The 18,943-nt window shown below is 42.7% G+C and overlaps 1 protein-coding gene across 1 annotated transcript; it reads left to right on the top strand.

The window, feature by feature from the left end:
• Positions 1-5,594: 5,594 nt before the first annotated feature.
• LOC142663739 (uncharacterized) lies at positions 5,595-17,489 on the top strand. Its single transcript, XM_075842561.1, has 5 exons — positions 5,595-5,727; positions 6,475-6,631; positions 13,366-13,448; positions 14,163-14,576; positions 16,826-17,489. The coding sequence occupies exons 1-5, from the start codon at positions 5,619-5,621 to the stop codon at positions 17,029-17,031; spliced, it is 969 nt and encodes a 322-aa protein (XP_075698676.1). The 5' UTR covers positions 5,595-5,618; the 3' UTR covers positions 17,032-17,489.
• The last annotated feature ends 1,454 nt before the right edge of the window (positions 17,490-18,943 follow it).

Raw genomic sequence — 18,943 nt, 5'->3', positions numbered from 1 at the left:
GCAGGGCCAGGAAACCAAACGAGAAGAATCACAAGCAAGGAGGAACAGGAAAGGCAGGTATAAATAGACAGAGGGCGGGAGCTAGCTCCGTCTGTCCAGGCTGTGATAGGCTCTCCCACTCCTAAGCCTGCCATCCTGAGTGGTGGAAGATGGAGTCAGTCTCACAGACATAGAAGCAGGTGCAGACTGATTACCTATGGGCGTTGACACAGAAGCTGTGCCTGGCAGATCCTTTACATGTCCACTGTATCAAGTGTCCAAGAGAGGTTTAACGACACGTCTCATTTACAACATTAGCCTAGACACATCAGGCAGTATCAAAATGTCAATGGAACTTTATGAACTCTGCAAAGCACATCCCTGGGGCGGTTTGGGTCTCTGGTGCTAGGACCCGCTGAGCAATGGACCCCGTCAAAGGAGGCCTCCGCAAAACGGTCCAACATTTTATTAAAGATGGAGGTCACTGTATCGTGTGTAATTCCTCCGTTGCTACAGATTCGGGGATACCATGCAACTCAAGATTGTTACGCCGTCCCCTTTTATCGACATCGTTAAGATGGAAAGCAAATTTTTTCTTACGCACTGCTGGTGCACTCACGGTAACAAATTGACACAGCCAGGTCAGAAACCCATGCACCACACGCCACTCCCCTCAAGACTAGTGGGCGTGGCTATTATTATTTAAAGCACCTGCTCACTCTCCATCAGCGTTTCTGACCTGGCTGTGTCCATTTGTAAGTATGGCCTTTTTTTCAGTGTTTTTGAGGTATAAGGTCCCCTTGTTTTTATCTGTTTTGTTTGTGTATCAGGAACTTTTAGTTCCATTTAGGGAGTTATGGACTCGCAAGACCGGGGATCCTTGTCGTGGATTGCGAGCTTGCGTTCTTTTGGCCAAAATTATTACTAATATCCCAGGTATTTTTCATTCTTACTTATATTTGCTTCTTTTGGACACATTCGGGTCTTTGATGCTGGGAGAGTATGGTGTGCTGTTGTTTGGCATAGTAAGCAGGGTAGCCCGCTCTATGAATTATCAAGGCGTCACAAATAGGCTTCTACCTGGATATACACGCTGTGCCTCATGACCTACACACTATCCCTCCATGTTTCACACACTGGCACCCCATTATTCATTTATTTTTATTTATGCACTTTACTCATTACTGCCCCCTATATTTAACCCCTATTATTACTTGCACATACACCATTTATTTATAATTTTTTACTACACATCCCATGCACCACTTGCCACTCCCCTCCAGACTAGTGGGAGTGGCTATTATTATTTAAAGCACCTGCTCACTCTCCTTCATCAGCGTTTCTGACCTGGCTGTGTCCATTTGTAAGTATGGCCTTTTTTCTGTGTTTTTGTGGTATATGTCCCCTTGTTTTTATCTGTTTTGTTTGCACTCACGGTTGCAGCGAGTGATGTGTGATCAGAGACGAGTTACACATTGTGGTTCTTTAGTCGAGTGACCCGGTCACCTAGAGATCGAACGGTCAGCGAAACTTCCTGCAAGGCTTTGGCCTGCTCCTCTTCCAGGCGCACCATGTGAGCGTCCACGGCCACCCGTGTGGGGAGAGTTCTCACCATCTCCCACAGTTCGGTAAGAGTGCGGTCCACCTGGGTACTTGTGGTTGTTACCGCGGGGTAGCTGCGGTGCAGAGTGGAATACTACCGAAGTTTCCTGAGAGCGTTCATTTGGCGTGCACATGTCAGGAGCAGGGCGGGCGCCTTTACAGGTTCAGATGGCTGGTTGTCTTTTGCTCTCTGCTGGGGCGTCGCTGGTTGCAGGAACCGATCCAGAGAGGGATCACTAGAGGCAGCAGAGATTCCGGTCTTTGCTTTTCCCCTTGGCATGTCTGGCCATGCAGGCGAGGGTGACTTATTAGAGTAGTTCAGCTGGAGGTGTCCGGAGCTCCGGGAAGTTGCTGCCTCACACCACTATGCCCCAGACAGGATGGTTTTAGGTTCAATCTCAGTGAATTGCTTATGGAGCTCATTCTCCCACTCCCTTATATCGCCAGACTTTGGGCCAGAGTTCTGTAATAGTAATAGTGGGTAAGTATCGGACATAGATTTAGCTTGAGGTGAAGTATAATCAAGGAGTTTCTCCAACCAATTCAAATTTCTACGCGGAGAAGGTAAAAGACGCAGGAACCTCCTAAAAATTTGTCTAAAAGATAATCCATGCAAAAACGTTAGTTCCATATTGTCACTTCCAGGTAACAAAGACGAGATGTCTGGAAGAACCTTGGGAACAAATATCTTTTATAGGAGATCTGAGAAGTTGAGACCAGGGAGCTGTGATGTCCACTGATTTATCCGTACACCAAAAGAGGATAATTCCAAATTTACATCAAAGCTGAGGGCATATCACTCGGGCTTAAAGATTTGGTCAGGCCTAAATTGACCTTAATCGTGGTTGTGCCTCAGGAACTCCAGTAATAGGAAACCCCTGAAGTCAATGACAATATATGTAGGAAAGCTGGGTGACAGGACATTATGTATAGGAAAGTTGGGTGACAGGATATTATATATAGGAAAGCTGGGTGACAGGACATTATATATAGGAAAGCTGGGTGACAAGACATTACATATAGGAAAGCTGGGTGACAGGACATTATATATAGGAAAGCTGGGTGACCGGACATTATATATAGGAAACCTGAGTGACAGGACATTACATATAGGAAAGCTGGGTGACAGGAAATTACATATAGGAAAGCTGGGTGACAGGACATTATATATAGGAAATCTGGGTGACAGGACATTATATATATATAGGAAAGCTGGGTGACAGGACATTATATATAGGAAAGCTGGGTGACATGGCATTACGTATAGAAAAGCTGGGTGACAGTACATTACATATAGGAAAGCTGTGTGACAAGACATTAGATAGAGGAAAGCTGGGTGATATCACATTATATATAGGAAAGCTGGATGACAGGAAATTATATATATGAAAGCTGGTCGACTGACATTAAAAGCTGGGTGACATGAAATTACATATGGGAAAGCTGGGTGAAATGGCATTACGTAAGGAAAAGCTGGGTGACAGCACATTACATATAGGAAAACTGTGTGACAGGACATTAGATATAGGAAAGCTGGGTGACAGGACATTACATATAGGAAAGCTGGGTGACAGGACATTATATACAGGAAAGCTGGGTGACAGGACATTATATATAGGAAAGTTGGGTGACAGGACATTATATATAGTAAACCAGGGTGACAGGACATTAAAAAGGAAAGCTGGGTGACAGGACATTACATATCGGAAAGCTGGGTGACAGGACATTACATATCGGAAAGCTGGGTGACGGGATATTACATATAGGTAAGCTGGGTGATATCACATTATATATAGGAAAGCTGGGTGACAGGAAATTATATATATGAAAGCTGGGTGACTGACATAGGGAAAGCTGGGTGACATGGCATAACTTATGGAAAATCTGGGTGACATGGCATTACGTAAAGAAAAGCTGGGTGACAGCACATTACATATAGGAAAGTTGTGTGAAAAGACATTATATTGAGGAATATTGGGTGATAGTACATTATATAAAGGAAAGCTGGGTGACATGGCATTATATAAAGGAAACCTGGGTGACATGACATTATATATAGGAAAGCTGTGTGACAGGACAATATATATAGGAAAGCTGTGTGACAGGACATTATATATAAGAAAGCTGGGTGACAGGACATTATATATAGGAAAACTGTGTGACAGGACATTATATATAGGAAAGCTGTGTGACAGGACATTATATATAGGAAAGCTAGGAAACAGGACATTATATATAGGAAAGCTGGTTGACAGGACATTATATATAGGAAATCTGGGTGACGGAACATCATATATAGGAAAGCTGGGTGACAGGACATTATATATAGGAAAGCTGTGTGACAGGACATTATATATAGGAAAGCTGGGTGACATTACATTGTATTTAGGAAAGCTGGGTGACAGGACATTACATATAGGAAAGCTGGGTGACAGGACATTACATATAGGAAAGCTGGGCGACAGGATATTACATATAGGAAAGCTGGGTGACAGGACATTACATATAGGAAAGCTCGGTGACAGGACATTACATATAGGAAAGCTGGGTGACAGTACATTATATATAGGAAAGCTAGGTGACAGGACATTGTATATAGGAAAGCTGGGTTAAATTACATTGTATACAGGAAAGCTGGAAGACAGGACATTATATATAGGAAAGCTCGGTGACAGAACATTACAAATAGGAAACCTAGGTGACAGGATAGTATATAAAGGAAAGCTGGTTGACAGGACATTATATATAGGAAAGATGGGTAACATTACATTATATATAGGAAAGCTGGGTGACAGCACATTATATACAGGGTAGCTGGGTGACAGGACATTATATATAAGAAAGCTAGGTGACAGGACATTATATATAGGAAAGCTGGGTGACAGGACATTATATAAAGAAAAGCTGGGGGACAGGACATTATTATATATAGCGAAGTTGGGTGATATGACATTACATATAGAAAGCTGGGGGACAGGATATTATATATAAGAAAACTGGGTGACCGGACATTATATATTGGAAAGCTGGGTGACAGGACATTATATATAGGAAAGCTGGGTGACATGGCATTATATATAGGAAAGCTGGGTGACAGGATATTATATATAAGAAAACTGGGTGACCGGACATTATATATAGGAAAGCTGGGTGACAGGACAGTACATTTAGGAAAGCTGGGTGACAGGACATTACATATATGAAAGCTGGGTGACAGGACATTATATATAGGAAAGCTGGGTGACAGGACATTATATATAGGAAAGCTGGGTGACAGGACATTATGTATTGGAAAGCTGGGTGACATGGCATTATATATTGGAAAGCTGGGTGACATGGCATTATATATTGGAAAGCTGGGTGACAGGACATTATATATAGGAAAGCTGGGTGACAGGACATTATATATAGGAAAGCTGGGTGACAAGACATTACATATAGGAAAGCTGGGTGACAGCACATTATATATAGGAAAGCTGGGGGACAGGACATTATATATAGGAAAGCTGGGTGACCAGACATTATATATAGGAAAGCTGGGTGACAGGACATTCTATATAGGAAGGCTGGGTGACATGGCATTATTTATAGGAAAGCTGGGTGACAGGATATTATATATAAGAAAACTGGGTGACCGGACATTATATATAGGAAAGCTGGGTGACAGGACAGTACATATAGGAAAGCTGGGTGACAGGACAGTACATATAGGAAAGCTGGGTGACAGGACATTATATATAGGAAAGCTGGGTGACAGGACATATATTGGAAAGCTGGGTGACATGGCATTATATATTGGAAAGCTGGGTGACAGGACATTATATGTAGGAAAGCTGGGTGACAGGACATTATATAAAGCTATATTATATACTGCTTCCGATGATGTGTGTACTATTGTGACATCACTGCTGTAATCTGCTCCCTGTGATGTGTGTCCTATTGTGACATCACGGAATCTGTAGGAGTATTGAGCGATGTTACAGTGGAGGGGATTAGTCTGGATATATAGAGGAGAAGAGCTATATCTCCAGGCCATCATGCTGTTGCGATTACTTCTCATTGTGAATGTGCTTTTAGCGTCTGTGGAAGGCGCCCCTATCAATTTCCGCAAATATGGATCATTTGCGAAGAATCGGATAAGTAGAGGTAAGTGCGTCACCAGATATACAGTGAATAAGGGGTTAATGCTGTGCGGACAAGTCACTAATCTGATAGGGCTCATCCACGTGGTCAGTCCAGTAACATATAGATCAGACCTGGACGCCTAAGGCTGGACTCATACACAGCAGTTACTTGTGTTTTATACGGCACTTTTTTGTGCCCACAATTTTTGCCAAATGTTACGTTAAAGTCTATAATAAAATATAAGAACGTATAGAGAATTTTGTTATTCGCTGGTTTTTTTCCGCTTATAGGGTGAGTGGCATTTTTTTCAAATCACAGCATGCTCAAGGTAATGCGTTTGTTTCTGCCGATTATCAACACTTAAAAAACGCCAGAATTTTTTTTTTTTTTTTAAATGGTCACAAAAAAAAACTTACTTTTAAAAATGCTGGAAATGGATTAGATAGATAGATAGATAGATAGATAGATAGATAGATAGATAGATAGATAGATAGATAGATAGATAGATAGATAGATAGATAGATAAATAGATAGATAGATAGAGATAGGAGGGATGGATGGATTGGATGGATGGATGGATGGATAGATATCCAGTTTAGATCCCATATAACCAGTCACTCCTGACAATCTTGGGGACATTCATCTTTATTCCAAACTTGTATTACATGAATAATAATAATAATAATAATAATAATAATAATAATAATAATAATAATAATAATAATGGAGTTTATCTGAACACTTATATGGTTTCTCCTTCTTTTTCAGTACATACTACTACTCCTATTACTACTACTACTCCTATTACTACTCGTACTGAGACTCCACAATACTTTTGGAATAAGTTCATTGTGGTTGCTGCTTTTTCTGCCATCAACTTCCTCCTTGTAACTTTTTATGGCGTCGCCTGTTACATCAGATATAAGTGAGTATTGTAGATAATGATTTCATGTCCGGCCTTTTACCTCCGACTTTCACGCACAGCCGCTAATTATTCAGTTCCGTCCATATAACGGTGCAACCAGGGGCGTAACTAGGAAAGACTGGGCCCCATAGCAAACTTTTAACTGGGCCTCCCTCCCCTGGGTATCACACAACCCCCCCTTGTACATAGTGCCTCCCTATAGATTCCACCACACAGCGCCCCCTATAGATAGCACCATACAGCCCCCTGTAGATAATGTCATACAGCCCCCCCTATAGATAACGTCATACAGCCATCCCCCTGTAGATAACGCCAGACAGCCATCCCCTGTAGATGACGCCAGGCAGCCCCCCTGTAGATAACGCCATACAGCCCCCTTGTAGATAACGTCATACAGCCCTCCCCTGTAGATAACGCCATACAGCCCTGCCCCTGTAGATAAAGCCATACAGCCCTCCCCCTGTAGATAACGCCAGACAGCCCTCCCCTGTAGATAACACCATACAGCCCTCCCCTTTAGATAACGTCATACAGCCCGCCCCTGTAGATAAAGCCATACAGCCTTCCCCTTTAGATAACGCCATACAGCCCTGCCCTTTAGATAACGCTATACAGCCCCCCTGTAGATAACGCCATACAGCCCTCCCCCTGTAGATAAAGTCATACAGCCCTCCCCCTGTAGATAAAGTCATACAGCCCTCCCACTGCAGATAACGCCATACAGCCCTCTCCCTGTAGATAACATCATACAGCCCTCCCCCTGTGGATAACGCCAGACAGCCATCCCCCTGTAGATGACGCCAGACAGCCCCCCCTGTAGATAACGCCATACAACCCCCTTGTAGATAACGTCATACAGCCCTCCCCTGTAGATAACGCCATACATCCCTCCCCCTGTAGATAACGCCATACAGCCCTGCCCCTGTAGATAAAGCCATACAGCCCTCCCCCTGTAGATAACGCCAGACAGTCCTCCTCTGTAGATAACACCATACAGCCCTCCCCTTAGATAACGTCATACAGCCCGCCCCTGTAGATAAAGCCATACAGCCTTCCCTGTAGATAACGTCATACAGCCCTCCCCCTGTAGATAACGCCAGACAGCCCCCCTGTAGATAACACCATACAGCCCTCCTCCTGTAGATAACGCCAGACAGCCCCCCCTGTAGATAACACCATACAGCCCTCTCCTGTAGATAACACGATACAGCCCTCCCCTTTAGATAACGCCATACAGCCCTCTCCCTGTAGATAACGCCATACAGCCCTCCCCTTTAGATAACGTCATACAGCCCGCCCCTGTAGATAAAGCCATACAGCCTTCCCTGTAGATAACGTCATACAGCCCTCCCCCTGTAGATAACGCCAGACAGCCCCCCCTGTAGATAACACCATACAGCCCTCCCCCTGTAGATAACGCCATACAGCCCTCCCCTTTAGATAACGCCATACAGCCCCCCTGTAGATAACGCTATACAGCCCTCCCCCTGTAGATAAAGCCATACAGCCCTCCCCATGTAGATAAAGTCATACAGCCCTCCCCCTGCAGATAACATCATACAGCCCTCCCCCTGTAGATAACGCCATACAGCCCTCTCCCTGTAGATAACACCATACAGCCCTCCCCCTGTAGAGAACGCCATACAGCCCTCCCCCTGTAGATAACGCCATACAGCCCTCACCCTGTAGATAACGCCATACAGCCCTCCCCTGTAGATAACGCCATACAGTCCTCCCCTGTAGATAACGCCATACAGCCCTCGCCCTGTAGATAACGCCATACAGCCCTCCCCTGTAGATAACGCCATACAGCCCTCCCCTGTAGATAACGCCATACAGTCCTCCCCTGTAGATAATGCCATACAGCTCTACCCATGTAGATAACGTCATACAGCCCCAAACACCCCCCTTGAGTTAACGCCATACAGCCCTAAATCCCCCCTGTAGGTAAAGCCATGCAGCCCCCCAACCCCACCCAAAAAAAAACGGCCTATAGTTTGTCCTACAAACGACATGCATCCCCTATCCACAGGATAGGGAAGATATGTGTGATCGCTGGCAGCGATAAAGAGACCGGGGGGACAAACCTCGGACTTCCGGGGTCTGCGCAGTTCAATAAAAATTAAAGGAGCGCTGGTCTCGCATGCGCACAAGCGTGACCGGTGCACAATTCATTTCTATGGAGCTGCCGACAGACTCCGGAAGTCCGAGGTCTGTCATGGAGATCTTCGGGGGACTTTTGGTCCCCCGTTCTCCTTATCGCTGGGCGTCCCAGCGATCACACATGTATCCCCTATCCTGTGGATAGGGGATGCATGTCTTTTGTAAGAACAACCCCTTCAGTGGCATCGCGCTGTAGCAGCCATAGCAGCTGGTAGCGGAGCCTGCGGCCATGGGAAGGGTGGCCCGTGCCGGCAGGCGGCACGGGCCCCCTCATGCTACGGACCCCGTAGCAGCCGCTATGGCTGCTACAGCGGTAGTTACGCCACTGGGTTCAACATTTCGGCAGAATAAAGTGACTTTCCAGCAGCTCAGAAAATGTCATTGATTCTTCCGAAACATTGTCTTTATTGCTCCAAGACGTGATGCTGAGATGTATTTGTAGTTATGAATATTGGAGGGGGTGTATCTTTGTTCCCTTTCCAGGGTTCCCCCAGCACATGACTCCTCAGTGCCGTATTTATGGGCTACACAGGAGTCTATATAGGAAATACTGCACCCCGCCGCCCCCCCCTCTGAGTATAACATGATCCAGTAAAAGGGGCACATTACACCTCTATGTACAGAATATAATGGGGAGACATTACACCTCTATGTACAGAATATAATGGGGGCACATTACACCTCTATGTATAGAATATAATGGGGACACATTACACCTCTATGTACAGAATATAATGGGGGCACATTACACCTCTATGTACAGAATATAATGGGGACACATTACACCTCTATGTACAGAATATAATGGGGAGACATTACACCTCTATGTACAGAATATAATGGGGACACATTACACCTCTATGTACAGAATATAATGGGGGCACATTACACCTCTATGTACAGAATATAATGGGGGCACATTACACCTCTATGTACAGAATATAATGGGGACACGTTACACCTCTATGTACAGAATATAATGGGGACACATTACACCTCTATGTACAGAATATAATGGGGAGACATTACACCTCTATGTACAGAATATAATGGGGACACATTACACCTCTATGTACAGAATATAATGGGGACACATTACCGCTCTATGTAGAGAATATAATGGGGACACGTTACACCTCTATGTACAGAATATAATGGGGGCACGTTACACCTCTATGTACAGAATATAATGGGGAGACATTACACCTCTATGTACAGAATATAATGGGGGCACGTTACACCTCTATGTACAGAATATAATGGAGACACATTACACCTCTATGTACAGAATATAATGGGGAGACATTACACCTCTATGTACAGAATATAATGGGGGCACGTTACACCTCTATGTACAGAATATAATGGGGGCACGTTACACCTCTATGTACAGAATATAATGGGGACACGTTACACCTCTATGTACAGAATATAATGGGGAGACATTACACCTCTATGTACAGAATATAATGGGGGCACATTACACCTCTATGTATAGAATATAATGGGGACACGTTACACCTCTATGTACAGAATATAATGGGACACATTACACCTCTATGTACAGAATATAATGGGGGCACATTACACCTCCATGTACAGAATATAATGGGGGCACATTACACCTCTATGCACAGAATATAATGGGGGTACATTACACCTCTATGTACAGAATATAATGGGGACACATTACACCACTATGTACAGAATATAATGGGGATACATTACACCTCTATGTATAGAATATAATGGGGACACGTTACACCTCTATGTACAGAATATAATGGGGAGACATTACACCTCTATGTACAGAATATAATGGGGGCACGTTACACCTCTATGTACAGAATATAATGGGGACACATTACACCTCTATGTACAGAATATAATGGGACACATTACACCTCTATGTACAGAATATAATGGGGGCACGTTACACCTCTATGTACAGAATAAAATGGGGGCACATTACACCTCTATGTACAGAATATAATGGGACACATTACACCTCTATGTACAGAATATAATGGGGGCACATTACACCTCTATGTACAGAATATAATGGGGAGACATTACACCTCTATGTACAGAATATAATGAGGGCACGTTATACCTCTATGTACAGAATATAATGGGGACACATTACACCTCTATGTACAGAATATAATGGGGGCACATTACACCACTATGTACAGAATATAATGGGGACACATTACACCTCTATGTACAGAATATAATGGGGGCACATTACACCTCTATGTACAGAATATAATGGGAAGACGTTACACCTCTATGTACAGAATAAAATGGGGAGACATTACACCTCTATGTACAGAATATAATGAGGGCACGTTACACCTCTATGTACAGAATATAATGGGGGCACGTTACACCTCTATGTACAGAATATAATGGGGAGACATTACACCTCTATGTACAGAATATAATGAGGGCACGTTACACCTCTATGTACAGAATATAATGGGGGTACATTACACCTCTATGTACAGAATATAATGGGGAAACGTTACACCTCTATGTACAGAATATAATGGGGACACATTACACCTCTATGTACAGAATATAATGAGGGCACGTTACACCTCTATGTACAGAATATAATGGGGGCACGTTACACCTCTACGTACAGAATATAATGGGGAGACATTACACCTCTATGTACAGAATATAATGGGGAAACGTTACACCTCTATGTACAGAATATAATGGGGACACATTACACCTCTATGTACAGAATATAATGAGGGCACGTTACACCTCTATGTACAGAATATAATGAGGGCACGTTACACCTCTATGTACAGAATATAATGGGGGTACATTACACCTCTATGTACAGAATATAATGGGGAAACGTTACACCTCTATGTACAGAATATAATGGGGACACATTACACCTCTATGTACAGAATATAATGAGGGCACGTTACACCTCTATGTACAGAATATAATGGGGGCCCGTTACACCTCTATGTACAGAATATAATGGGGAGACATTACACCTCTATGTACAGAATATAATGGGGGTACATTACACCTCTATGTACAGAATATAATGGGGAAACGTTACACCTCTATGTACAGAATATAATGGGGACACATTACACCTCTATGTACAGAATATAATGGGGACACATTACACCTCTATGTACAGAATATAATGGGGGCACATTACACCTCTATATACAGAATATAATGGGGAAACATTACACCTCTATGTACAGAATATAATGGGGACACGTTACACCTCTATGTACAGAATATAATGGGGAGACATTACACCTCCATGTACAGAATATAATGGGGACACGTTACACCTCTATGTACAGAATATAATGGGGACACATTACACCTCTATGTATAGAATATAATGGGGACACGTTACACCTCTATGTACAGAATATAATGGGGGCACATTACACCTCTATATACAGAATATAATGGGGACACATTACACCTCTATGTACAGAATATAATGGGGACACATTACACCTCTATGTACAGAATATAATGGGGGCACATTACACCTCTATATACAGAATATAATGGGGCACATTACACCTCTATGTACAGAATATAATGGGGGCACATTACACCTCTATGTACAGAATATAATGGGGACACATTACACCTCTATGTACAGAATATAATGGGGGCACATTACACCACTATGTACAGAATATAATGGGGGCACATTACACCTCTATGTACAGAATATAATGGAGACACATTACACCTCTATATACAGAATATAATGGGGGCACATTACACCTCTATGTATAGAATATAATGGGGGCACATTACACCTCTATGTACAGAATATAATGGGGAGACATTACACCTCTATGTACAGAATATAATGGGGAGACATTACACCTCTATGTATAGAATATAATGGGGACACATTACACCTCTATGTATAGAATATAATGGGGACACATTACACCTCTATGTGCAGAATATAATGGGGGCACGTTACACCTCTATGTACAGAATAAAATGGGGGCACATTACACCTCTATGTACAGAATATAATGGGACACATTATACCTCTATGTACAGAATATAATGGGGACACATTACACCTCTATGTATAATATAATGGGGACACATTACACCTCTATGTAGAGAATATAATGGGGACACATTACACCTCTATGTAGAGAATATAATGGGGACACATTACACCTCTATGTACAGAATATAATGGGGACACATTACACCTCTATGTACAGAATATAATGGGGACACATTACACCTATGTACAGAATATAATGGGGACACATTACACCTCTATGTACAGAATATAATGGGGACACGTTACACCTCTATGTACAGAATATAATGGGGACACGTTACACCTCTATGTACAGAATATAATGGGGGCACAATACACCTCTATGTACAGAATATAATGGGGACACATTACACCTCTATGTACAGAATATAATGGGGACACATTACACCTCTATGTACAGAATATAAAGACTTGTCTATAGTCATAATGTCGTCATATCTCTAATCCACAATATTTCTTCCCTTATTACAAGACAATCGAAAACTAAATCCACGAGAGATGTTGAGACCCAATGTTCAATGGACGAAAATAGAGAGAGAAACGGCAAAAAAAACGGTAAATAGAGTTTATCAGATGTGACATATTAATATCTATCTACATAAAACAATTTATAGGAGGTTTATATCACGTGGACACTGGGAATATTCTGCTTTGTCTCTTTCATTATATGAAATGTATTTATAGAAAAACAATCTAATCTATGAGCACATTTTACTAAAGTCATCACAACTGTGCACTATATCTCGATGTATTTCCCAATGACTGCCTCTTATCGGAGAGGATGGAGTATTCCCGCTACTCCCATCATGCGGACCCATTCTCTGTAACTATCGGCCTTCTTGTGGCATAACACGACATCAAATACAGTTATTCCCACATCCACCAAAGGTAATATAGTGTAACTCCACCTTACAGTAAAATCCTCCACTTTATAGAATATTCACTACTACACTCAATATAACCACCGCTCCAGGATTGTAGATTTCATCGTCTTCCCTATATCACGGCCATGTTCATTATATAAATCTATATTGTGTCGGGTGATGATCCAGGAGCGTGGTTATACAGGAGACTGGAGGGGTCAGTCATGTCCACAGAGGGTCTCGGAAGGATTTAGTGAGGAACCCGAGATGTAGAGGCAGCTGTGGGGGTTGTGATGTTTTATTCTTGGCATTTACTTTGTCTTTAGGGGATTTCAATTAATAAACTACAATAAACTTATAGACGATTTTATTTTATAATGACTGATTTCAATGTTCTGTGTTACAGCAAAACACGAGGACAAAATAAATATTATAGACGAGGATGCCCCTCATATGCTGGCTGAAAAAAGTGATGTCATTGAAGACTCTCAGATCTCCATGCCGGGATCCGATCATGTGACCAACAATATCAGCCCAGAGGATGTGGACACCTCTGATATTATAACCAATGATGCTCCTCCCGGGCTGGCTGAAAAAAGTGATGTCATTGAAGACAATAAGATCTCCATGTCTGAAACAAATGATGTGACCATGAATACCAGCCCAGAGGACGTGGAGACCTCTGATATCATGACCGATAATGTTCCTCAAGGATTGGCTGAAAAAAGCGACACCATTGAGGACACTCAGATCTCCATGCCTGGATCCAATCACGTGACCATGAATATCAGCCCAGATCATGTGGACACCTCCTCTGACAGTAAGTTCTTACAGCTTTTATTCTTAAATTTAGCCCAATAATATTAATAATAATTAGTATTTCTATAGCGCCAACATATTATGCAGCATTTTATAAATCAGATGTTTCATGTACAGACAAAATAAGTTCACGTACAGTCAAAATCAGACATAACATAGAGACAAACTAAATAACAAATCAAACTATAGGGGTGAATCTGCTCGCAAGAGCTTGTACACAATCTGAGGAAATACGGGTGACACAAAATGTTAAAAGTGCTTATTTTGTACAGTAGTCCAGACGACTTTTATACTAAACAGGGTAGAACACAGGGTGGCAGACAGAGATGAGGGAGGAGGTAGTACACAGGGTGGCAGACAGAGATGGGGGATGAGGTAGTACACAGGGTGGTAGACAGAGATGAGGGAGGAGGTAGTACACAGGGTTGTAGACAGAGATGAGGGAGGAGGTAGTACACAGGGTGGCAGACAGAGATGGGGGAGGAGGCAGTACACAGGGTGGTAGACAGAGATGAGGGAGGAGGTAGTACACAGGGTTGTAGACAGAGATGAGGGAGGAGGTAGTACACAGGGTGGTAGACAGAGATGAGGGAGGAGGTAGTACACAGGGTGGTAGACAGAGATGAGGGAGGAGGTAGTACACAGGGTGGTAGACAGATATGAGGGAGGTGGTAGTACACAGGGTGGTAGAAAGAGATGAGGGAGATGTATGGAGGTGCAGCCCTGGGGAGCGCTTTGTAAATGAGAGTAATAACATTATATTGAATTCTAAAGTAAATGGCCAACTAATGTAGTGACTGGCACAGGGTAGGGGCATTGGTGTAGTGGTCTATTATAGTGACTGGCACAGGGTAGAGGCATTGGTGCAGTGGTCCATTATAGTGACCGGCACAGGGTAGAGGCATTGGTGTAGCAGTCCAGAGCAGTGACTGGCACAGAGCAGAGGCATTGGTGTAGCGGTCCAGAGCAGTGACTTGCACAGGGTAGAAGCATTGGTGTAGTGGTCCAGAGCAGTGACTGGCACAGAGTAGAGGCATTGGTGTAGTGGTCCATTATAGTGACTGGCACAAGGTAGAGGCATTGGTGTAGTGGTCCATTATAGTTACTGGCACAGGGTAGAGGCATTGGTCTCCAGGGCAGTGACTGGGACAGAGTAGAGGCATTGGTGTAGCGGTCCATTATAGTGACTAGCACAGGTTAGAAGCATTGGTCTCCAGGGCAGTGACTGGGACAGAGTAGAGGCATTGGTGTAGTGGTCCAGAGCAGTGACTGGCACAGGGTAGAGGCATTGGTGTAGTGGTTGGTCAGGAAGATGAGCCTGGCGGCTGCATTTAGCATTGACTGTAGAGGGGAGAGTTTAGTGAGGGGAAAACTGACAAGTAAGTTACAGGAGTCAAGGCGAGAAGGAATCGGAGGAACAATAAGGGCTCATTCAGACGAGTGTGTATCTCGTCCGTGTGACAGCTGTTAAAACATGGCCGTCACACAGACTCATCTATTTCAATAGGGCCGTTTACACAACCGTTGTTTTAACGGAGCGTGTGAAAGGTCCGTGAAATGTCCTATTTTACTGCGTGTCATGCATCCCTACATAGACTCTAGTCTATTGGGGATCTGTGACAACGCATGCCGCATGGGTGGACCTCGGACCTGAAAAAACTGCAGTCTTTCACATCCGAGGTTGGCTACGTTCATCTAAATGTAGCTTAAGAGTTTTAGCCGTTTCCACAGTAAGAAAAGGGCAGATGCTGAAGATGTTTTTTAGATGCAGGAGACATGACCATGCAAGTGTTTGAATATAAGGAGTAAAGGGAAGATCTGAGTCCAACATAACCCCAAGACAGTGGCTGCTGCCTAGGACCTTGTTAGAATCTTTCTTCTTTGTGCTCTTACGTTCATCCTTTAGGGTCTGTTTACATCTGCGTCATGACTTCCATTTATACCAATTTCGGATCAGATTTTTATAAGTCCCACCCCTTATGATGTCCGTTTTATGGGACTGTCCAGAAAAAAACAGAACTTATTACTGGTGAAAATGAATAAGTGTGAATCTTCTGATTGCCACCATAAAAAGTAACATCAGTTGTTCTAGTTTATATTGTGTGGATAAAAAAAACTGTCGACGCTCTGATGTTGGTGACAATATATTAGGGAATTGTTGCTTACGCCATTTCCTAATATTTGACAGTGGAGTAGACACTATGTCCATTATATTAACAGGTAATCTTATAGACTGCATCTGTTTTACAGAAAACCAAGAGGACAAAGAACGTCTTCACCATCTTCCAAGTGCTGATGAACATCTTGGCCAGAATAAGGAAGAAGCTGGATTTAATGTCTCTAAGACCTACACACCTACAGACACAGCCAGTTATTCCTCACCAAGGCAGCAATTACATGAACATCTTCTGGCATATTTCCAAAAAAGGAATGCCTCGGCTGAGTCACAGAGCTAAACCTTGAAAAAAAAAGAGACAATTTCTCTGGCTGTAACTCGGCTGAGTCACGGCTCAAAACATCTCACAACATGGACAATTTCTCTGGCTGTGGCTCGGCTGAGCCACAGCTCAAAACTTCGCAAAAAATAGGCAATGTCTCTGCCTGTGGCTTGGCTGAGTCACAGCACTATACCTTGCAAGAAAAGATAAATGTCTCTGCCTGTGGCTCGGCTGAGTCACAGTGCCAACCTGGACAAGAGTGCCACCGATTTTTGGCAAATACCAACAGAACAACGATTGAAAAATTTAATACCCTTCATTCCCATTATACCAACAGAAGAGACTGCAGTTACAAACCGTCTCAAGATGAAAGGAGGATTTTCAAGACTGGCATGTACATGACTGCTTCTGGTTACACCTTACATGTCTCAGAATATTCCTAATTGTATACCAGCTTTATGGAAAAAAAATTGTAGTCCTGATATTTCAATAAAAACATTGAGACCTAAACAAAGCATGTTATTTTATAAGTAGCACATTACTATAGTGACTGTAACCTGAAACTTATTGATATACCACACTCTGGACTATTAGGTACAGAAAAATGCTGCTGAAAGTCATAAAATCAAATATGAGGATAATTCAGCATAGAAATCTAGGGAGCGGATCAAAAAGTAGCTCTGGCATGATGAGTTTTGCTCAGTCACTCTCCTCGCTACTCCCTTAGCCACGCAGCATCAACCATCACAGTGGTAGGCTCTTAAAATGACAAAAATGTATACAAAAATTATAAAATCTAATCAATAATTTATATCTACCCCAAAGTGATTCTATTAAAAATATAGCTCATCCCGCAAAAAACAAGACCACATACGGTTTTATTGTCTCTCTGAATGCGGTGATGCAACAATGAAAAATTCTGCCATAAGAGGCTCGGTAATGAAAGGGGGTAAACCCTCCGGTAATTAAGTGGTTAAATATGTAAGCCAAAATAATAAAAGAAGAAGGAAAATAAACATGGAAAACAGATCCAAAACAATAATTAAATACAGTGACTCACAGGTGATGTCTTCTCCGATTAGAGTCGTACACTTTCCTTTTCTAACTGGCCAAAACCACTATAACGACTTAAAGGGAATCCGGGAGCAGGGAGAGTTGGATTAACTTCTTAACGCTGCATGACGAATATATTTATCATGGCATCAAACGTCACCGTGTCTTAGTGCATGGTGACAAAGCTATGATGACAGCTGTCACAGACAGCTGACCATCACCGCTAGACGCCCCAGGACCAATGAGAGTAGACCCGGGTTGGCGATCGCTCTGATTGGTCAGTAAATTTTCACGGACCAACCAGAGCAATGTCCTATTTAAATTACACGGTGGGAGAACGGGGGCTATAATCCCCGCTGTCAGAGACAGTAGAGGAGCACAGCTAGCCGTTGCGGGACAAGTAAGAGCAGTCCTGGTTCGGCGATTGCTCGGATTAGAGCAATGTTGCTCCTGGATGTACTATTAGGTCATGATGAGTATATAGATATAGGAGAAACAGAGTATGTAGTCAATGTATTATCAGAAAATATCAAAACAAAGCTTTATTTAAATATGCAAGATAACAAACATTTAAAAAGATATGTATAACAGGAGAAAATCTAAAAAATGACATAGAGATACATCAGGAGAGCCAGAGTCATAAATATTAAGCCCTTGTTGTATAGGTTTGCAGTAGGAATATAACTGGTATGAAATATGGTAGTTTGAACTCAGTGAGTGTGTTGATGCTACTAAGGGACATAAATGGTCCAGAAAAAAAGCATCATGTACTAAAAAAAATGAATCTAAACCAGGGGTCTCAAACTCGGCCGGGTAAGTGGGCCGCATATAGAAAAAATGGGAAGTTGACGGGCCGCATTACTTTCAAATTTGATAC

This window comes from Rhinoderma darwinii, chromosome 11 (genome assembly GCF_050947455.1).
Source record: "Rhinoderma darwinii isolate aRhiDar2 chromosome 11, aRhiDar2.hap1, whole genome shotgun sequence".
In the NCBI taxonomy this organism is placed as follows: domain Eukaryota; kingdom Metazoa; phylum Chordata; class Amphibia; order Anura; family Rhinodermatidae; genus Rhinoderma; species Rhinoderma darwinii.
The sequence above is the reverse complement of the archived record's forward strand: the minus strand, read 5'-3'. Positions and strand labels throughout refer to the sequence as shown.

Bases quoted from the DNA above. Each gene is read 5' to 3' on its own strand.
- LOC142663739 (XM_075842561.1), top strand. From the start codon at position 5,619: ATGCTGTTGCGATTACTTCTCATTGTGAATGTGCTTTTAGCGTCTGTG. The intron at 13,449-14,162 runs GTAAATAGAGTT...TCTGTGTTACAG, and splicing joins GAGAAACGGCAAAAAAAACG to CAAAACACGAGGACAAAATA. The intron at 14,577-16,825 runs GTAAGTTCTTAC...TCTGTTTTACAG, and splicing joins TGTGGACACCTCCTCTGACA to AAAACCAAGAGGACAAAGAA.